At 38.5% G+C, this 23,536-nt stretch overlaps 1 protein-coding gene across 2 annotated transcripts in view; it reads left to right on the top strand.

The window, feature by feature from the left end:
• LOC100989541 (cytosolic beta-glucosidase) overlaps window positions 1-14,407 on the top strand; it is a 126,353-nt gene extending 111,946 nt beyond the window's left edge. For both annotated transcript variants that reach the window (XM_057302041.2, XM_057302040.2), the window contains exon 5: window positions 12,068-14,407. In XM_057302041.2, coding sequence (XP_057158024.1) covers window positions 12,068-12,270 — 203 coding nt within the window. In that variant the 3' untranslated portion in view covers window positions 12,271-14,407. The remainder of the gene's footprint in view (window positions 1-12,067) is intronic.
• The last annotated feature ends 9,129 nt before the right edge of the window (window positions 14,408-23,536 follow it).

The raw sequence follows: 23,536 nt of genomic DNA on the forward strand, positions 1-23,536 counted from the left end.
TGAGCCTTTCAATCTTCTGGGGGAAAATAATACAACATGAGTAAATACGTGAAGAAAACACTTAATTTTAATGGTAAGGGCCACAAAGAAAACAATACATGATGACATGAGAGAGAATGGGTTGGTTAGGAATAGAATTTTAAACTGGAGAGTTAGAAAAGACTAACTAAGGTTGAATTGGAACTAAGACCTTAATGGCAACGAAGAATCATAAAGTGATTGATCCAGAATGATCCAGGCAGATGGAAAAGCTAGTGTAAAGGCCATGAGATGGTCAAGAGCTGGCACATTCCAAGAAGAAAAAGGATCTCAGTGTCCCTGGCAAATGGCAAGTAGAGAGCAGCGCCTCATCATATAGGACTTTGAAGGTCATAGAAGGATTTTTGCTATTAGGGGTCTGGTGTTCCAGGTGCTTCTCCCACTTCCAACCACTTCATGCTCTCCACTTGGTCTAGCATTGTTCCTCCCATAGTGGCTTTGACTCTTGCTTGTCACTTCTAGTCCTTGTATTCTAGATTTGCAATCTTTCAATGTTATCCATATGGAAAGATCATGGACTTTGGAGTCAGACAGCCTTTGGTTCTATCCTCAGATTCTCCTTGTATTGGCTGTGTGACTTCTGTAAAATCATATCCATAGAAAGCATCTCTTGTGATTTTATCAGCTTAAGGATCTGGGGGTATTTCTGGCCCTCTTTCTCTGTCTCCCTTTTCCAGCCTGTCTTTAAAAGCTGGAATGCTGTAAGGCTTGTACCAAAGTCTTGTTTTCTTATTCTCTAAATTCTATTCAACATCCATGATTTCAATTACCATCTCCCCATCATTATCCAAAGTTTCCACCTCCATCTCGGACTCTACTTTGAGCTCTTTATCTGTTTATGCAATTACCTTTTCAGCTCTGTCTTTGGAGGTCAAAAAAGGTAACGTAAAGTCATCATAACCAAAGTTGGATTCATTATCTTCCCTGCCACTCCCCTAAAACTTATCTGTGTTCAATATTTTCTAATTCAGACATTGACAATATTCATTAAATTGTGCTAACTTAGCTTTCTTATCTCCTTCTGCACTGATAGTCAGTGAATTGCTAAATCTTGTTGATTTTTATCTGAATATCTCCTCTGTTGAATCCATCTGGTTTGCTCCATCTTCACTTAAGCCATCCAAGACCAACCTCTCATCATCTCCCTTGTGATTTACTGTAATCACTCCTAAATGCTCTCTTTGATTCTGTTCTTGCTACACTCAAATCTATTTTCCACAGAGGTCACAGTAATCTTTTAAAAATACAAATTAGCTAAAGTAACTCCCCTGCTTAAAACCCTTCGATTTTTTTTTGTTGTTGTTGCTGTTGGGATAAAGATCAAAATTTTTAAAATCTTTAAAGGGAGCTGAATGTCTCAGGCACTACTTTGCGACTTTCTCCCCATAAATTTTTTATAATTTATCCTGCTGAACTGTCTTTTTTAAGTTCCTTAAATGTGTTGTGACCCCTTCCCATAGCTGAGCTTTCAGATGTGCTATTTTGTTTTCTTGGATTGCTCTTGTCGTTCTTCATCTAGTGCTGTAGACATCTGTCATGTTTTCGGCTGTCTAGAGTTTGTTGAACACATTGGTTACATTTGAAAGATATCCAGCATTATGAGTTTTGTCTAGCCAAGGTAGAGAGTGAGATTCCCCAGGTTTCTCTGGAGCAAGGGAACAGACATGTGTCCCACCAATCAGACTCATCTGTGTGTGAATTTAATTCAAGGGGAACAGCTTGACAAAGGCAAAACCTATTGTGCTGGTAAGGATGGCAGAAGAGACATCCAGCTTTTGAGAATGATAGTCCTTGTAAGGTCTAGTTTCTGGTACAGAAGTTGCCAAGATGTTGGTGTCTGCTAGGATTGCAAGAAAGTTGGATTTGGGGAGCCACATGAACTGCAGAAGCTCATGCTCATTGGGTCATTAGCAGTTGAGGCAGTTTCTTTCTTTTTTTTTTCTTTGAGAATGGAGTCTTAGTGTGTCGCCCAGGCTGGAGTGCAGTGATGTGATCTCGTCTCCCTGCAAGCTCCGCCTCCCGGGCTCAAGCAATTCTCCTGCCTCAACCTCCCAAGTAGCTGGGACTATAGGTGCCTGCCACCACTCCCGGCTAATTTTTTGTGTTTTTAGTAGAGATGGGGTTTCACCCTGTTAGCCAGGATGGTCTCGATCTCCTGACCTCATGATCCGCCCGCCTCAGCCTCCCAAAGTGCTAGGATTACAGGAGTGAGCCACCGCACCTGGCCCAAGGCTGTTTCTTTAACCAACTAGTTCTGTGGTGTGCTTCTGAGCACTGTTCCTGAGAGCTTTATTTGAGCCTGTTTTTTCAGCCCAACACTTTCTATGCTTCAATAGCCAGCTTCAGCTTCTGTTGCTTACAACCGAGAAAGAGCCCTGCTGGTTAGTGCTAGGTAATCCAACTCATTTGTGGGCACTCAGCTCTAGTTTACTCCAGGAAACTGTTCCATTAGCCTTATTCTGCCACTTTTGCTGATTAGGGCAGATCTTCCACTCTCGTGTGCTGTCAAGACTCAGTATGGCATGGTGGCTTCACCTGCTGCTGCTGTTGTTACTCTGCCTGGGTTTCTATGTCAACTCTCCTACTTGCTTGATGTATGAATTTTGCAAAGGTTACCTAACCGCTCTGTGTATCAATTCCTTTACCTATAAAATAGCGACACTGATAATAACTATCTAACTCATAGGTTGATTGTAAAGACTAAATGGATGAATGCATACATGAAATCCTTAAAGTGGTAACTAAATGTTCAATAATTGTTAACTAAAATGTTCTCACATTACCCACTTCTTTCTTTTCATACTACTTTTCACAGACAGTAATTCGATACTCACAGAGTGATAATTTGATTTAGATATACCTTCCACATAAGCTGTAAATGAAGGGCTGCTTATTTTGTTCATCATTGTATTCCCAGTTCCTAGCACAACGTATATTCACTTAATGGATGTAGGATGGATGTTGCAGGATCCCAAAAACCTTGAGTGATGCCATCTCCATCTCCCAGCACACTAAAGCAGGGGAGCTTCAGCAGTATCCAGTGTTCCTGGCAGAATCACCCGAGCTCCTTGTTTTTGCTGATTATTTCTTGTGACCCACAACTGACCCGTTCTCACAGAGCACAAACCCTGTCCCAGATGCTGAACTTTCCCTCTATGCCCTGATTTCTCTGCTTCTCAGCACCGATCATTTTGTGCTGACTCTATACCCTCTGAAAGCTGTTTGAAGCCAGATGGGAGAAAGAGATAAAACAGATTTCATTCATTGCCCTCCCAGACTCTGAGGGAAATAAAAACAATAGCAACAACAAGGTAGTTTATATTGGGTGTTTACTAGGCATTATTCATTATTTAATACGCACCACAATCCTATGAAAATGATACTATAACCCCATTTTGCAGAAGAGGAAAGTAAGTCCCAGAGGAGAAAAACAAAAGAAAGAAAGGAAAGTAGAGAGAAAGGGAGGGAACGGGGTAAGGAAGGCAGCTTTTCCAATAGAAGAGAAATTCCCTTGCTGAGAAGAAATTTCATTCCCGTAAAAGAAACTTCTCTACTGGAGGATAAGGTACTGTAAAAATAATATTGATAGAGAAGTTATAGAAGATGACCCAGAACATGAACCTAGCCTCAGATCAGCTTTAACATTTAGATTTTTTAAATATAATTCCTTTCAACTACTTGCTATTTGCAGCCTTTTCTCTCCAAAGTCTAATGTAAGTAGTAGGAATAATACTGATAATTAAGAAATCTGTGCAGTTTTTTTCTGGTTAATTGGCATTGTCCTATAAAATATTTAAAAATTAGCTTTTGGTTTTCAAAGACTCTCTTTTCAGCAAGTCATAGTTTTTGCTATTAAGAGTTCCCATCTGCAGGTGGGGCTTCCTGCACTGGGATTATTTGGGCATTTTCACAGATGTTGTCCAGCCACTGATATTCAGCTGGAGTTGGAGCGGGGGGCTTATGATGCATTTTCTATGTTTAGATCTTCCTGATGTTGTTTTATTTTTTTTTCCAATGAAAAGAGAAAACAGCCAACATGCCAGTTTTCTTGTAAAAACTGTTATCCAGCTAGAGATGCCCTCCAATTGTAATGCTCTTGTGCATTTCAACCAAACTCAAAGAAACACATTTTCAAAGTGAGTGTGGGTGCAATTGCCAGAAAATTGGCTTCAAGCTGGGTCCCCGGAAGGCTTTCTTTCTCCAGCTTTGACAGGCCTTGAGAGAGGTTCTCATAAGCCCCCAGGAAGATCAGGTGGGTGGTTTGGGACTCAGAGCCCAGTTGGCAACCACTCTAAAAGAGCATGGTGCATTAGTTTCCCGTAGCTGCTGTGAGAAATTACCACAAACCTGGTGGCTTTAAACAACAGAAATTTATTCTCTCACAGTTGTGGAGGCCAGAAGTCTAAAATTAAGGTGTCAGCAGGACCGGTTCCTTTTGGAGGTTCTAAGGGAGAATTTACTCCATGCTTCTATACTGGCTTCTGGTGGCTGCTGGCAACCCTTGGTGTTCCTTGGCTTGCAGATGTATCACTCCAATCTCTGCCTCTGTCTCCACGTTGTCTTCTTTCCTGCGTGTCTTTGCCCTTTCTCTTATCTTCTAAGGACACTTGCCATTGGATTTAGGGCACACTGTCTTCCAGGATGATCTCATCTTGAGATCCTTAATTTAATTACATTCTCAAAGACCCTTTTCCCAAATAAGGCCACATTCACAAGTTTTGGGTAGACAGACTTATCCTTTGCAGGGGCCACCATTAACCCACACACATGGTGAACTGAGAGAACTTTTCCTGATCCACTGGGGATGAAGCTGGATTTCAGCTAAGCAGTGGGCTAAAAAGGCATTTGGCCCTGCTGAGCCAAAGCATCTTCTTAGTTTCTCAGTGATCGCCATACATTTCTGAAAGGAGATACGGCATTTGTCAGCAGAGGCTAACTTCTCGCTATGTCCTCACATGGTCTTTTCTCTGTCCATGTGCCTTCCTGGTGTTTATTTTACCTTGGGTTCAGCCTTCCTTATTATTTCACTTACTCTTTTTAACATCACTAGGAGTAGATAATAGTGTCTCCATTGTATTCATGAGAAATGAGAGGCTCCTTCCAGCTAGCAACTGGTGCAGCTGGGATTAAAATGTAAGCCTGTAGAGGTTCCCTTTCCAAACATGTCACCTCAGTGTTTCTGGGTTCCTAACCTTGAAGATATTTCAGGTTTGTCTGTTTTCCTTAAGCATGGTAAATGTGGTTATTGTACAGTCTGTATGACAGTTCTAATAACTGAGTGCTTTGTGGATTTGTTTCTGTTGTCTGTTGATTGTGGTTATTTATTTTTCTTTATGTCATAATTTTCCATGTCTTTCTGGTTATATATGATTATGTGCTGATGATTATACTTAAAATATTGTAGTAACTATTGGAGTTTTAGAATATACAGATCACTCTTTTCAAAAATAATTTGAATGTCCATCTGCCAGGTACTTGGGGGTACTACCAGTATGCCATCACCTCAAACCAAGATCCAGACTTTACACTTGTTGAACCACCGGGGATTAAACTCAAGACTTTCCAATGACTAGTTTGTCTCTGGCACTCTCTCACCATTACACGGAGTGTTTTATCTTTTGAGTGTGTAGTCTTCTCTGGGTGGGGTCTCATACTAGACTTCCCACCTGCTATGACTCTGAGTTTTGACATCTAGCTTTACCCCAGGAAACAGAAAAAGATTTAGATTTTCTAAGATTGGAACATCCCATCAGGCAAGAGTAGCTCTCATGTCTACCAACCTCAAATTCCACTTTCAAATTTGACTTGTTAATTCTCTACTAACTTGTCAGATTTCCATTGTTTTGAAGATTTATTTTTAAAAACTATATTCAGCCTTCTTTACTTACTTTCCTTAGGAAGGTTTCCTTGAATATTATAGCTTGCCATTAGCTAAACAGAAAAATCTAGAGGCCTATATATTTTTTCTCCCTGCTCATTCCTGGCACTTTACTCCTCTCTTTTTTTTCCTTTGTGAGGCGGCTGCTTTTTGCACTGTCCTGAATTTTTCCATTGATTCTTGACATGGCAGCTTGGGTCTATGGATGAGTGGTTTTTTTTGATAGCTTGATAGTTTTGTCACATCCACGGGTGTCTTATATATAAGTCCTAGACCATCGTGAAAACAAAGACTACCTCTGTTTATAAATTGCGGAAAAATAAATTCCATTGATGCTGAGCTTCCAATTTCTAGAGTTTTGTAATGTGACAAACACAAGCATAATTAGGATGTTTCATAAACCAGCAACTTAAAAAGATTCTGCCCCTTGTCATAAAATAATGAGTTTCTAAAATAATGTCTCTATGTATATGAGTATGCACACACGTGTAGTGAAGAATTAAATTTTGTCCAAAGAGCGGTTTGGTTTTTGCACTCAGCTTCTAAGAGGCAATCTATATCATAATTGAAAAAAATCTCTTTGTTTAGGTTGGGAGCTCATCACATCAGGAAGACCAATCACATTTAATGTGGGGGCTTTAGGTTCCTGGCATCAGTTAACCAGGAAACTGAGTTAATCCACTTGGGCAATCAATTGATCAATCATGCCTCTATAATAAAGCCCTTGTGATGGTTAATACTGAGTGTCAACTTGATTGAATTGAAAAATGCAACATTGATCCTCGGTGTGTCTGTGAGGGTGTTGCCAAAGGAGATTAACATTTGAGTCAGTGGGCTGGGGAAGGCAGACCCACATTTAATTGGGTGGGCACCATCTAATCAGCTGCCAGTGAGTATAAAGCAAGCAGAAATTGGGTGGGCACCATCTAATCAGCTGCCAGTGAATATAAAGCAAGCAGAAAAACATGAAGAGACAAGACAGGCCTAGCCTCCCAGCCTACGTCTCTCTCCCATGTTGGATGCTTCCTGCCCTCAAACATTGGACTCCAAGTTCTTCAGTTTTGGGACTCAGACTGGCTCTCCTTGCTCCTCAGCCTGCAGACAGCCTATTGTGGGACCTTGTGATCATGTAAGTTAATACTTTATATATAAAGCGTAGTTTATATACATATATATATATCCTATATACATAATATATCCTATTAGTTCTGTCCCTCTAAGAGAACCCTAATATAGCCCCCAATAAAAACTCTGTACACTAAAACTCAGGTGTGCTTTCCTGGTTGGCAATTCTCTATTTGTATTGTGCACGTTAATACCAGGAAGACAATGCATTTGACTCCCAGGGGAGTCATATGGAAACTTCATGTTTGGAACCCCTCAGGTCCTGTGCTATGCATTTATTTCTTTAGCCAATCTCTATCTCTTCCTGTAATAAATCAGAACTGTGACTATAACAGTTTTCTGTGAATTTTGTGAGTCTTTTTAGCAAATTACCAAAACTGAAGGTTTGGCAAACCCTTGATCTTGTGGTTGGTGTCACAGTGAGGACAGTCTTATGGTTGATGTTATGCCCTCAACCTTTTCAGTCTAGCTAACTGGGCAGTGCATTTATGTGTGCATGTGTGTGTGAGAGAGTGTGTGTGTGCGCGTGTGTGCGCGCGTGTGTAGAGTACAACACTAGCATAGGGTTTTTTTTTTTTTTTTTTTGACAGAGTGTCACTCTGTCACCCAGGCTAGAGTGCAGTGGTGCGATCTTGTCTCACTGCAACCTCTGCCTCCTGGGTTCAAGAAAGTCTTCTGCCTCAGCCTCCCATGTAGATGGGACTACAGGCATATGCCACCATGCCCGGCTAATTTTTGTATTTTTAGTAGAGATGGTTTTTCACCATGTTGGCCAGGCTGGTCTCGAACTCCTGACCTCAGGTGATCTGCCGCCCGTTTTGGCCTCCCAAAGTGCTAGGATTACAGGTGTGAGCCACCGTGCCTAGCCTGCATAGGGTATTTATAATTAGAACAGCCAGAAAGAAGCTATAACATATTAGCAAGGCTTAGATACTTCTCTTACACTTTTATTTCCAACCTGCTTACTGTGAGACGTTTTCCACTGATCTTGTAGTCCAAACCCATACCCTGACTTTGTGATGCGTGTCATTTTTATCCTAGTGTGCTCCATACTCACCCAAAGCTCCTGTGTTTATTTTGACTCCAACTCTGGAAACAGAAAGTGAACTCATGGAAGTGTTTTTTTTCCCCCTGGCAAGATTTAAGACCTCATAAATCATGGTGGCAAGAAATGTAATGATGGTCTCTTTTGGTTCTTGAGGAGATTGGAAGAGGGGAGGCATGCAGGTTCCAGTGTGGTTTTGTAATTTTTCCCAGTGGTGGCAAGTGAGGAAGATTCCAGCAGGCTAGTTCCTCAGTCTTAACTAAGTAATTCTCTACTTCAATGTTCCTGCAATGAAAATGCACAGACATTCACCAGTGTCACTCGGGCAGTTTAGTGCCTGCTGCGGAACTCCTGGCAGTTAACAATGAAATTGTCAAGATTTCCTTTTTGTTCCCTTCCAAACAGGCAAGGCATCGTTTTTGTCCAGTGGTTTAGCACATGAATCAATCCTTTTATATGTGATCAGTGGGACCATGTGTGTTTTCAGAAACTGTCTGGCTCTATACCTGGCAGGGTTTCTTGTTGGGCAGTGGTTCTGCAAATGAGAAAGAAAATATGCAAATTCTCACATGTCCCCAGGTTGAATTACAAGGCAAAAGAGACTATTGCTTTCTGGCCTGGTATTTGGCTTTGAGATAAATATATATATATATATATATATATTTTTTTTTTTTTTTTTTGAGTTGCAGTCTTACTCTGTTGCCCAGACTGGAGTGCAGTGGCATGATGTCGGCTCACTGCAACCTCTGCCTCCCAGGTAAAAGTGATTCTCCTGCTTCAGCCTCTCAAGTAGCTGGGACTACAGGTGCCCACCACCACGCCCAGCTAATTTTTGTAATTTTGGTAGAGATAGGGTTTCACCATGTTGGCCAGGCTGGTCCCGAACTCCTGACCTCAGGTGATCCAGCCACCTCAGCCTCCCAAAGTGCTGGGATTAAAGGCATGAGTCACCACGCCTGGCCAGACCATTTTGATTCTTAGAGATATGCCATCCAGTACTTAAACTGGGTTCTTAAAAAAATAAATTATATAAAACATTGATATTTCCAGATTATAACTGACATAGCAAATGTGGACAGGTAGGAGAAAAAGGGATATCTAGTAATGCTTTTATTCCCGCACAGCTTAATGTGCTTATTGCTATATTTCTTATTTCTCAACAATATTTATTTAAAAAGAGCTAATATGTAAATCTGTACAACCACTATGGAGTACAGTGTGGAGGTTCCTCAAAAAACTAAGAATAGAGCTACCATCCAGCCATCCCACTGCTGGGTATGTACCCCAAAGAAAGGAAATCAGTGTATTGAAGGAATATCTGCATGGCCATGTTTGTTACAGCACTGTTCACAATAGCCAAGATTTGGAAGCAACCTAAGTGTTCATCAATCAATGAATAGATAAAGAAAATGTGGTACATATACACAATGGAGTACTATTTGGCCATAAAAAAGAGTGAGATCCAGTTATTTGCAACAACATGGATGGAACTGAAGGACATTATGTTAAGTGAAATAAGCCAGGCATAGAAAGACAAACTTCACATGTTCTCACTTATTTGTGGGAGCTAAAATTTAAAACAATTGAACTCATGGAGATAGAGAGTAAAATGTTAGTTACCAGAAGCTGGGAAGGGTAGTGGAGGGTTTGTAGGAGGGGGCAAAGTGGGAATGGTTAATGGTTATAAAAAATAGAGAGAATGAATAAAACCTAGTATTTGATAGCACAACAGGGTGACTACAGTCAATAATAATATAATTGTACATTAAAAAATAATTAAAAGTATAATTGGATTGTTTACAACACAAAGGATAATGCTTAAGGGGATGGATACATGAGATACTTCGATATAGACATGCAATGTGTAATAATAACATCATGATAAATCACATCAGTTACCGTGTGGTCGTGGTTGGTGTCACAGTGAGGACAGCCTTATGGTTGACACTGTACCCCGTGCCATTTACCATGATGTGGTTATTACACATTGCATGGCTATATCAAAATATCTCAGGTACCCCATAAATATATACACCTACTATGCACTCACAAAAATTGAAAATTAAAAAAAAATTAAAGGAGTCAATCCAGCTTGGCTTAATTCCTGCCTCAAGGCTATTTATAAAAAACTCTCTAAGCAAAGCAGATCTTACGCCTCCAGGCACAAATGTTGAGGGGGTTATACGTCAGACTGTTGGGGGCTTTTTGTCTACGGAATATCCATAGAAAAAAATTCCAAGAATGTTTGGAGAGCAACGCATGTGTAGTGGAATATAGATATAGTGCTTTTAAGAGACCTGAAATACAAAATGGACACCAATGAAAAAATTAAAGGTTAGGTATTATTTTGCTGAATATTTAGAGGAGTCATTTTGGTTGAAAGCAATCTCTGAAACAATTAAAATATGATTTAGTATATGAATGTTTATTCTCACCTAGCTTATTTAGACATATATCCACCTTATAAAGCAACTGGCCTTTTCATTTAATTTCTCTACTGATAAATGGATATTTGGTGTTTTAGGAAGTGCATCCCATAGGTTGGGTTTATTTATTCTGGTTTTAAAAAAGAAAATGCGCAATGCAAGGACTCACAAGACCTCAGAGTTTTGCCAAGCTTAAAATGCTAAGAAAATGTAAGCTAAATTCCCTGAATAAAGTGATGGAAATCAGTGTGAAACTATGTGGAGAATAGTTATATGTGTTGAATCTACATTTTGATGTCTTAACATGGAGTCTGTGGATGGGCTTCTGGGCATCCACAAATAAAATCATACCAAATATTTATGAATGTATACACTTAGTGGAGAGATGCTCCATTGCTTTGGCTCTTAAAGGGCTTAAGCACCATTTTGAGTTTAGATATGGGGCAAAGAGGATGTGCTATGGATGGAAAGTTTTGTCCCCCCCAACCCCGCACAAATTCATATTGACACCTTAGCTCCCAGTATCCCAAAGGTGGGGCCTTTGGGTGGTGATTAAGTCATGTGGATGGAGCCCCCATAAATGGGATATGTGCCCTTATAAGAAAAGTATGAGAGAGCTCCCTGGCCCCTTCTGCCATATGAGGACACAGCAAGAAGACACTCATCTGTGAACAGGATACAGTCCCACACAAGACAGCAAATCTGTTGCCACCTTGATCTTGGACTTCCCAGCCTTCAGAACTGTGAGAAATAATTTTTTTCTTTTTATAAGCCACTCAGTGTATGGTGTGCTGTTATAGCCACCCTATCAGACTAAGAGAGGATGCCATAGCATTTCTGTACTCCCTCGGTCTAGGATATAGTCATGGCTAAAGCTGTGTGCTGACCCTTGACTCTTTTCATTTTGGAGGCTCTGTCTCCAGAATTATAAGACATGTCTCAGTTTGACCATGGGGACAGCAGGCAAGCTCTGAGGCTTCCTCAGGCATGCTACTGTTATCTCTTCCAATTTTCTAGTGGACTTTCTGGAATACCTGGAGGCTGTACTTAGAAACGGAACAGTGTCTTTACTGAATATCCTTCTAGGTACCAGAGAGGAACTTGTGTGTGTATCTTTGTGCCTAAAAAGTGATAGGTACTGAAAAATTGTTCATTGAGTAAATGAATGAAGTAAATTCGAAATGAATGAATTGCCGAATAATTAGAATAATATATAACAACTTATTGAATTAAGCCCCTGCTTGATTCAAGCAGAAAACTGGAAAAGGGGATTTTAAAAATAGACAAAAGTTGGATATATTTAAGGTGTACAGCATGATGCTTTGATATATGTACAGCATCGTAGAATGGCTAAATCAAGCGAATTAGAATGCATTACCTTACATACTTATCTCTTTTTTGTGGAAAAGGGGGATAGAGAACAGGTTTTGTCTTCTCCCACTGTGATCTCCTGCAGAGAAGGAGAAAGAGACCCAGACTGCTCATCAGTGATTTTGTCTGTGTTCTCATAAGGCCTTCCCAGAAATGATAATTTTCTTTTTTTTTAAATTTCAGCTATCCAACTTGATAAAGTCAATCTTCAAGTATATTGTGCGTGGTCTCTTCTGGATAACTTTGAGTGGAACCAGGGATACAGCAGCCGGTTTGGTCTCTTCCACGTTGATTTTGAAGACCCAGCTAGACCCCGAGTCCCTTACACATCGGCCAAGGAATATGCCAAGATCATCCGAAACAATGGCCTTGAAGCACATCTGTAGGCAAGATGGCTGAGAAATACAGGAGAGGCGTCTGCTTTTGGAAAGGAAATCTGCTTTGGTGATGATCTTTCAGGCAATCTCAACTTACTTCTTTAATCAACATTTAATATCAATGGATCTGTGATTAAAAGGTCTGAATATGTAATGCCTCGTGAAGTATTTAATAATGGCCTTTATTTGTATTTGGATCAATGAGGTTTTTAAAAAAAAATGGAAGAGAAAACCATTAACCTTGATTTTTGTATTGCAAAATCAGATAGACCTGGAAACATAAATTTAAATCCTTAGACATTTTTCTAGAAAAAAAATGCAAAGTTTATAAAGATGATACAACCATGATTTGCAACTGTAACAGGAGACCATTTATTATAAGCGTACCTGTTTGTGAACTTAATTACTCCGATTCCATAAGCTGTTTTTGGTTAGGTGATCCACTGCCATGTGATCCATAATTTTTCTACATAAAAAATCAAAGTTAAAAGTCACATTATACAGTTATGCATTCATTTCAACAAAATAGTGAATTGATAATCTACTTGTTAATATATTCGGCCCATATTTTGTGTGTTTGGACAAGTACATCTCCCTTTTGCCTAACGAACTTTTGAAAAATAATAAAATAATAGAATAAATTAGACTTTGAATGGCAGAAAAAGTATTTGAGTGTTGATGTTCAGTAAAAAACAGATTCCTAATTTGGCAGAGTGGTGCCAAATTAAAAGCTAAGTGATAAGCAGGGCATAATTTCCACTTTTGAATGTTTCTTTAAAGTTTAGAACCTTAAGAACCTCATGAAAAAAATACATGAAGTGAATGACCAACCTCAGTGTAAGCAAAGGTGGGGTGGGGATTTATTACCCCGGTAGTTGAAATGTCTGAGATTGGTATGGGGTTGACTGGAATTGGACATTTTACTGAACTTCCTAAGGTAGGGGTCAGGAGTAGAGGCAGGGCTCCTTCTGGCCTCCATGTCTCCCCTCCAGCAAACCCTTCACGTATGTGGAGTTTGGTCTTTCACATCCATATTTCAGTAGACTTTAGTAAGCACCTAGTTACCTATTAGACTTGAAGCTAAGAGGTTTAACTATGATCATCCCCATTTTGCAGACTGAGAAACTGAGGCCATACTGTTGTGCATCTTTCTCAAGCCATTTGGGTTCTGATTAACTGGACTTGGCACTTCCCTTGGCATCAGCCCTATTCTCACATGATGGCAAACTGTAGTTTGAGGTACCATGGAAGTCTTCTCTGCATTTTCTGAAGACAGGAACAAAGAAATAGAGGTGTGGAGTTGCCTTATGCAGGAGGAAGGGAAAATGGTTTTTTGCATGCAGCCCCCTGCTTTCCTGAGGAAACTGCACATGCTTTTGGCATTCTTGTAAGGCTTTTGGCCCTGAGCAGATGCTCTGTCATTTTTTTTCTTTTATAAACTGTGGTCAATTTCTGGATCGTTTTCATGTTCATAATCAGGGAATTATTTACAGCAAAGAAACACACTCTCAGTAACTTTGGACAGAGTGAGAAAGAAATGGTTGTAGTAGTTCAATAAATGTGGATGCACTGGGGAAAATTATATTAAGATTAAAATGGTATACAGAGGAAATTCTATTACATCTTTGCCACTGGTTTGTTATTTTTATTGTTCAATGAGACATTATCTCACAATTTGTGTTCATTTAAGAAGCACATTTCCGAATCTTATTTCATTCCTTTCCTATCCAGCCTGTCTTTTTCATTTTTACCATGTATCTTATTTACAATTTATGTGCCCTTTTGTATTATCTTGCAAGACAACTGAGTTTTCCTTTTAATTAGGATGTGCTTCGAATATTACTTATCCTACAGGGCATATTTACAAGTTTTACAACAATACAAATGAGCACTGTATTTTTGTTACCAAAACCAAAAAAATTAGTATTCACACTGTAAATAAGACGATCTGTCATGTTTGGTCTACCAGGTGAAATAAAGATTCTAGCTGCTGGCGCCCAAGCTTACTTACAGTGCTGTGGCCTTCTGCAGTTCTTTGCTGGATTTTAAAGCCCAGCTCTTTATCCTAGAGATGGATCATACAAAGGGTGCTTCCCTAATTGGTCATGTAAATTAGTATTGCCACAAGGTTAAGATGAAGGAAAAAAAAAATAACTCACCATCTAAAAACCTAACAGCCCTGCAGTATTTCAATTAATGTTATTTTTAATTACTTATATTAGCATTTGAGAACAAGACTGATTGGCTTTTGCCTGTTAAGGAAACAGAATGAAAATTCTTTAAATAGAAAAACAACAGTTGTTAATTATACTTAAAAATCCACAGATACTGTACTTAGATGTCTTGAAGGTCATCTGAGACTTGTAAAGCACATGTTTTATGTCTGTTTTATCTAAGGAGAAACCTAGGTATCACAATGATGAATTGGATCTATTTGTATTTCCTTCTCTGTTATTTTCCTCCTTTCTTTTTTAGAAGAGTATGAACACATGTTATTTACATTCTATGAATCACTTTTAAGAAATTTTTTTGACAGTTTTTATTTTAGGGCAAGTCATTTCTGAATTTCTAAAAACATATATAAAATAACAGTAGGCCAGTTTCATTTTAGATGTGTAGGGTTTTAGTTTTGCAACTCCTGGTTATATCAGGAATTATACTAGGAACACCAGGAGGAATTGTCTACCTAAGCCCTTTATCGAATGAGAAGGTAGAAGTTCTCATTAAGAAACCCATAAACTCAGAAGCTGGCAACCTTGGTATTTGGCAGTGGGATGCCAGTCAGGTTTTCGTGTTCTGGGAATTTGTGTTTGGCCTGTAGCTTTTAATTATTTTTATGAACTAGGGAATAATGAATACATTTGTAATATATTGAAAAAAACCCTCCAACACTGGCTGACCAAAAAGTAGATTTATATGATAATTCTTAAACACCAATTCTATTACTCAGTGCTAGGCAGAATGAAAATAGAATACTGAACCTTATTACTGAGAGAGCAGAGTATAATCAAAGCTGGTAGAATTAATACTGTTTAATTATTAGCAATACGCCTCACCCGGAGAACACATATTCATCACTAATCAGAATATTTTAGGCTCTTGTCTGAGGGGAGGGACATGGTAGAGAGTACAAAGCATGATGAGCCCTGAAGGATGAAATTAGGAAAAATGTGACATAGAGACATTTCATGATGGTCTTTCATAATATGGGTTATGGTGATGTGAAAGGAGAATAAACCTTATTAACTGTGGCAGTAGGTAAGATGGGGAGGTGGGGGTTGAAGTGCCAAGGTAGGGCCGGCCATAGGAAAGAACAACCCCCAACTATGTGAGTTGCTGAGTGTGTCTCGAAGAGAGTAGTAGACAAGGCCTGTGATCCCAGGCTTTCCCAGTGTCTGAATGTGATACCTGAGCAATGACCGACCTAGATGACCTTGCCGGAGTGGCTATTTGTATCTGGTATCAGGCAAATGTAATGCATCATTAAGAGTGTGGGTTCCTGAGCCAACTCACCTGGATTCAAATCCTGGCTCCGATGTTTATTATCCAAGTGACGTTAAGTAACTTACTCAAGTTTCCCATGCTTCAGTTTCCCTATCTGTAAAATGGAGATAAACTTCCTTATAAGACTGTTGTGAGAGTTAGTTAAGCTGATATATATAACATGTTTATATCCTGAAGCATGGTAAAGGCACAGTTAGTGTCGAGCTATTATTTTAAACTCTCAAACTTGTCCACACTGAACCCTCAGCAATTCATCAATTATAGTTTGGCTTTTCCTGTTAGGGGACTATCTCTGCTTCCCACAGAAGTATCTGTTTATGAGTCTCTGTCCTGGTAAGTTGGGATTCATGTTTTGCCTGTCCATGTCTAATTCTGGTGTCAGTGGTTTTTCCTATGACCTTAATTCTCTGATGACTCTAAAAATATATGTTAATTTTCTGTTTGGCTGTTTTGCTTGTGTTAGGATGGCAGTGACAAGTTCTGAGCTCCTTAAATGATGGGAGTGACAACTTCCAAGCTCCTTCAGTGCTGGAGTGGACACCCAGAGATCACATTATTTATATCATTAGAGTTGAAGGTGTCCGGCTGCTCAATCAGTACGTATTGATTAAACTAAACTATGCAATACTTTATAGAGATGCAATACTGCAGACAAGACAGTTCTCCAAATAAGTTCATGAACTGGTTGGGGAACTAGGATAGAGACTAAAATGATAGCAAACAATGCTGGGCGAATTTTTAGAGAATCAGAGTTGTACAGCTATGTGTCACGTAACAACGTTTAGGTCAATGACAAACCACATATACGATGCTGGTCCCATAAAATTATAATAGAGCTGAAAAATCTCTATCACCTTGTGACATCGTAGCCATCATGAAATCTTAGCACAATGCGTTGTGCTAAGATGTGTTTGTGGTGATGCTGGTGTAAACACACCTACTGTGGTACCAGTTGCATAAAAGTCTAGGATATATGAGTGTGTGTGATACACAGTATTTGATAATGATCATATATTGATACTGTTTTATGTGTTTACTATACTTTTAATCATTCTTTTAAAGTGTTCTCATTCTACTAATGAAAAAAAGTTAACTGTATAATAGCCTCAGGCGGATTCTGCAGGAGGTCTTCCAGAAGAAGCGGTTGTTATCATAGGAGAAGACAGCTCCATGCCTGTTAGGGCCCCTGAAAACCTTCCAGTGGGACAAGGTGTGGAGGTGGAAGACTGATATTGATGATCCTGACCCTGTGTAGACCTAGGACAATGAATGTGTTTATGTCATAATTTTTAACAAAAAAGTTTAAAAAGTAAAGTAAAATAAAAATAGAATAAAGCTTAAAGAAAAAGGATATAAAAATATTTTTGCACATCTGTAAAATGTGTTTGTGTTTTAAGCTATGTTATTACAAAAGAGTCAAAAATTAAGGAAATTAAAAGTTTATAAAGTAACATTATTTTAAGCTAAGATTAATTTATTATTGAAGAAAGAAAATTTCTTTTTATAAATTTAGTATAACCTAAGTATACAGTGTTTGTAAAGTCTTCGTGTACAGTAACGTCCTAGGCCTTCACATTCACTCACTACTCACTCACTGGCTCACCCAGAGCAACTCCCAGTCTCAAAAGCTCTATTCATGGTAAGTGCCCTACCATTTTTTACCTTTTAAAAAAACTTTTTATACTGTATTTTTCCCATATCTTTTCAGTGCTTAGATATGTTTAGCTACACAAAACTTGGTCTTGTGCTACAGTTGCCTACAGTGTTCAGTACAGTCACATACTGTACAAGTTTGTAGTCTAGGAGCAATTGGCTCCCCCACATAGCCTAGGTGTGTAGTAGGCCACACTACCTAAATCTGCGTAAGTGCACTCTACGATGTTTGCACAATGATGACATTGCCTAACAATGCATTTCTCAGAATGTATCCCTGTCATTAAGGGATGCATGACTGTGTATAAGCAGAGGAGAGTGAGGTGGGTGGGGATGGCTTTCATGTGCAAGGGAAAATAATACAATTAAAAAATAACCTGAGTGATAATACAAATAATATAGGTAAAAATATGGAAGTAGAAAGCATAAAGCCTGTGGGCTGTTGAGGGCAGTGCTCAGGCCAGCTCACCTCAGGGAAGAGAGCAGGCAGGCTGGGACTTGAATGTGGAGAGTCTCTAATGTTCTCCAAAGAACCTTCGGTTTTTCTCTCAGAGTAAGGTTGAAGGTTTCTGAGCAGGATGGTGATGATTTATAGGTAGCACTTTGAGGAATAGTAAAGAAAGTGGGATATAGGAACCAGATTGAAAGCTTATAGTAGAGTATACTTGATGTGTTAAGAGTCCTATGTGGAGTGGGAAGTACATACATGGAAAGTTAATTTATAATTGTAATTAATGTATCTAAAGTACATGGGAACTGAAATGCAAGATGATTTTTTGTATTAGATCCTGGAACAGAAGAAAGAACATTAGTGGAAAAACTGGGAAATCCAAATAAAGCCTGCAGTTTGATTAATGCTGCTTTATCAGTGTTAACTCGTTAGTTTTGATAAATATACGACAGTTACCATTAGGGAATGCTTGGTGCAGAATATATAGAAGTCTGTGTACTCTCTGGAAACTCTTCTGTAAGTACAAAATTATTTCAAAATGAAAAATTAAAAATGTATATGGAAGAGTTAATAATATATTTATGTAATACATTAGATATAGGATATATATTATAACCTCTCTCTCTCTCTTTCTATACACACACACACACACACACACACACACACACACACAGACAAAGAGAACAGATGGAAAGAAATAACCACTATGAATATCTAAATTTTTTCTAGGTTGTGGTGTTATAGCTAATTTTTCTCTCTTCCTTATAATTTATTCCAATGTTTTCCATTCTTAGCTTCTGTTTTCTTTTATTATTAGAAAAATGCATTTAAAGATAAAGACACATTTCAGCAGTCAAGATAATTGATTGGATATTTGGATAATGGAAATGGGTAGGTCAGTAATGGCTCTGAATACGAACAATGGTCCAATTGATAGACATTGGCCAATATATACAATACTCCATCTAGGTGTGCATTTAAGACAACAGATATTTTTTCCATTTTAATAATTTTTAAAATGATATGTAATAATTGTAATTTTTTAGTACATGTGATATTTTGATACCCATATACAATGTGCAATGACCAAATTCAGGCCACTGGGGTATCCATTACGTCAAACATTTATCTTCTCTTTGTAACATATTTTTAAAGTACTTGTTAAAGTTTCAAGATACTTAAAAATTAACTGCTTCCTCTAGTCTGTAATCACTAATTTATATCTCTGTCACACATAATTTTTTTAACCAACATCTCCCCAACCCCTTTCTACTCCCACCCCTAGTCCCTGGTAACCACCATTTTACTCTCTACTTCTATGAGACCCACTTGTCTAGATTCAACATATAAGTGAGATAACTTGGTATTTGTGTTTCTGTGCCCGAAATATTTCACTTAACATAATGTTTTCCAGGCTTATTCATGTTGTCCCAAATGACATAATTTTGTTCTTTTTAAAGGCTGAATAGTATTCCATTGTGTAGATTTGTATGTATATACATATATTAGTTTACATATCGTCCATCCATATATATATCTATATATATAGATATATAGATATATATATAGATATATAGATATATAGATATATATATAGATATATAGATATATATATAGATATATATATATAGATATATATATCCATATCCATACCCATACATACATATGTGTCTGTGTCTCCCACATTTTCTTTATGTGTTCATCTGTTGATAGACACTTAGGTTGATTCCATATCTTGACTATTGTGAATAATGCTATAAGGAACATGAGAGTGCATATTTTCCTTTGAGCTTCTGATTTCATTTCCTTTGGATATATGTCCAGTAGTGGGATTGCTGGATCATATAGCAGTTCTATTTTTAATTTTTTTAATGTACTTTAAGTTCTGGGGTACATGTGCAGAACGTGCAGGTTTGTTACATAGGTATACACGTGCCATGGTGGTTTGCTGCACCCGTCAATCCATCATCTACATTAGGTATTTCTCCTAACGCTATCCCTCCCCTAGACCCCCACCCACTGACAGGCCCCGGTGTGTGATGTTCCCCTCCCTGTGTCCATGTGTTCTCATTGTTCAACTCCCACTTATGAGTGAGAACATGTGGTGTTTGGTTTTCTGTTCTTGTGTTAGTTTGCTGAGAATGATGGTTTCCAGCATCATCCGTGTTCCTGCAAAGGACATGAACTCATCCTTTCTTATGGCTGCATAGTATTCCATGGTGTATATGTGCCACACTTTCTTCATCCAGTCTATCATTGATAGGCATTTGGGTTGGTTTCAAGTCTTTGCTATTGTGAACAGTGCCACAATAAACATACATGTGCATGTGTCTTTATAGTAGAATGATTTATAATCCTTTGGGTATATACCCAGTAATGAGATTGCTGGATCAAATGGTATTTTTAGTTCCAGATCCTTGAGGAATCACCACACTGTCTTCCACAATGGTTGAACTAATTTACACTTTCACCAACAGTGTAAAAGCATTCCTATTTCTCCACATCTTCTCCAGCATCTGTTGCTTCCTGACTTTTTAATGATCGCCATTCTAAATAGCATGATATGGTATCTCATTGTGGTTTTGGTTTGCATTTCTCTGATAACCAGTGATAATGAGCTTTTTTTTCATATATTTGTTATTTTTGAGAAACCCCCAAGCCATTTTCCAGAATAGCTAGACTAACTTACCTTCCCAACAATGGTGTGCAACGGTTTCCTTCCCTTCACATCCTCACCAGCGCTTATGTTTTGTCTTTTTGATAATAACCATTCTCACAGATGTAATATGATACACACATACTGTTTTCAATGTTTTGGTGGTTTTGAGATACTTTGTCCTTCCAAATGGTGAACAACTTGAAGTCGTATTCACATTTATATTTCCAGTATCTATCACAATATTTGGCATATCTAAGTAATTTATAAATGCATATTAAGTCATTGATGGAATAGATATTAAGTAGTCAAGTTCTTATTTGCAATGAAAACTTAAGACGTGGATTGACTCGCTTAATCCTCACAAAAACTTTGTAACAAATTCTACGATTATTTTCCCGATTTTATAGATGAGTAAATTGAGGCAGAGCAGAGATCAGTAACTTGTGTAAACCATGGAGTTGGGAAGTGGTGAAGCCAATATTGAGACCCATACACCCTGACTGTAGACATTAATATGCTGCTTTGTATTCTTTCCCCACAAGGTTGTAGCAGAACCAGGCCTGGTATCAGGGCTTGACTCCCGGTTATTTTCAATGGGCTGCCCTGACACAGCCACACCACAATCTTTCGTCATAAGATGGTCTATGTCTCTAAAACTTCAGCCAATTTTCCATACCTCACAGCTAGTCATTTCACAGAGTAGTGGAGGCATAGTTTCTTTTTATCTAAGATTATGATTGTCCAAGTCAAAAATTATTTTATTCGTTTCTACATTCACCCGGGCCATTTTGTTTTTGAATCCTGGCTTCTAATAAGCTTATTACTCTTCCCAGCAATGACATTGACCAAACTAGAATTATTCCCATGATTAAAGTTTTGCATTTCCAGTCACCAGTTGAACAGATGTGATGGTTAAGCATGAGAATAGTGTCACATAGCTCAGTGTGTGATTATGGCTCCACATTTTATGGAACGTGTGACATGAAGCTACTTACTCATATCTTTGCTTTTTATTTTCACCATTTGTAAAGTGAAAGTTAAGGAAAAATATAAAACTTCAGTGAGAATTAAATGAGATGATATATGTAAAATAACTTAGGACATTGTCCACTAAGTGCTCATTATAATGCTTATGGAGTGGTAGCTATTATTATTATTTCCCATTAATTTTATTGTAAAGACTCTAATATTATGGAAATAATTACAGACAATCAACTCTTGCTACATGCCCACCTTACTTTCTTATTCATTGCATTTATACCAGGGCAATTGATTCCAATGAAGGGCATTCACTGGTAACTCCATGAAAGCATCTTATTCTTCTTGCGGTGTGGGCTTATTCTTCCCTGGACTACAGTTTCTCAATTCCACTGCTACTTTCCCAGATCTGTTATGCCCAGAAGATGGAGGGCTGCCTTCCAGAAGAGTGGCCACCTCCCAAAGCTACTGCCTATCAAGTGATGATTTAAGAGGTGCCCTGAATGAAGTATAATTCTGTAGTGGGCTCCATGTGCCTTTTGTGGGTTCAAGTTCCATGTCGTGCAAAAGTGAAAACATTTAGCATTTGTATAGCAATGAAGATGACTCTGGAGAAATCACACTGTGTTTTCCTTTTCCTGCAAATGTCTTTCTCTCTTTTTACCTCCCTGTAACTGCAATACACAGTTCTCGTTACCTAAATAAACTGAGATATGGTCTGGCTCTATGTCCCCACCCAAATCTAATCTTTAATTGTAATCTTAGTTGTAATACCCATGTGTTGGGGGAGGGACCTTGTGGGAGGTGACTAGATCATTGGGGCAGTACCCCATACTGTCTTCTTGATAGTTTTTCATGAGATCTGATGGTTTTATAAGGGGTTTTTCCCCCTTCTCTTTGCACTTCTCTCTCCTGCTGCCACGTGAAGTAGGACGTGTTTGCTTCCCCTTCCACTATGATTGTAAGTTTCCTGAGGCCTCCCAGCCATGCTGAACTGTGAGTCAATTAAACCTCTTTCTTTATAAATGACCCAGTCTTGGGTATTTCTTCAGAGCAGTGTGGAGAATGGACTAATACAGACCGTGAATGGATTTGTGTGCAAAAGGGAGCTAGTGAAAAGTTTGGCTGAGAATGAACATTTTTTTCCCCTCCGTGTTTCATTTTTTTTACAATAGAATGCATCCCTGAAAACCTTCCAGATTCTCTACCTTCTGATCATACTGTCTATTATAATTCTGCCTGATGGCAAACTTCTCCTTATTGACTCTAAATTACATTTAATCTTGTTAGGATCACTTCTTATTGAAAGGCATGCGTTGTGATGGCATTGACGGGAATCCAGAAGCTGTGATGCCCAGCCAGAGGAAAATAAACTCTTGGAGCTTTCTAATGCTTGTCATTTTCATGCTGGGTCCAGCTGTGTAGCCTCTTGAAGGATGTAGAGGATTGGGGTGCTCAGTGCAGATAATAGTGGGCTCCCAGGTAGTGTGGAGAGCTCTCCGCCACAAGAAAATAATCTTTTGAGCCCAGTGGACTGAGAACGAAAGGCCATTTTGAGCTTAGACAGTATAATTCTATTAGTGAAAAGCCCTTGCAGAAGGAAATTGCCTGTGTTAAAATCTGTGCACAAATTAAAATAACAGGGCTAAGGGGGAAAATATCTCTATAAAAGGCTTTATGACTCCAGTGGATAATAATATCCTTGTCACATTAGGATCTGGGGACCTAGAGATATAAGAAGGTCTTTTTCATTGTTATTGTTGTTTTCACAGCATATGAGCCTTCTTTTCTCCACTTCAGCCTGTGGAATAAATTTATTCTTGGTTGCTTATTTTATGAATTTGGATGCTATGTCAAAGCATTGTATTGTTTTTTATCAAGAAAGTAGAAAATAAGGTCTGCATCATTGTCATTTATTGGCACCTGATAAGATTGATATCATCTAAAAGCTCCATTTTGGCTAAATGTATCAAATATGTAAGTTCCCTGTAATTTGTGTGGGATTTTGTAGGCACAAGTTAATATAGCTC

The sequence above is a fragment of the Pan paniscus genome, chromosome 3 (assembly GCF_029289425.2).
Source record: "Pan paniscus chromosome 3, NHGRI_mPanPan1-v2.0_pri, whole genome shotgun sequence".
In the NCBI taxonomy this organism is placed as follows: Eukaryota; Metazoa; Chordata; class Mammalia; order Primates; family Hominidae; genus Pan; species Pan paniscus.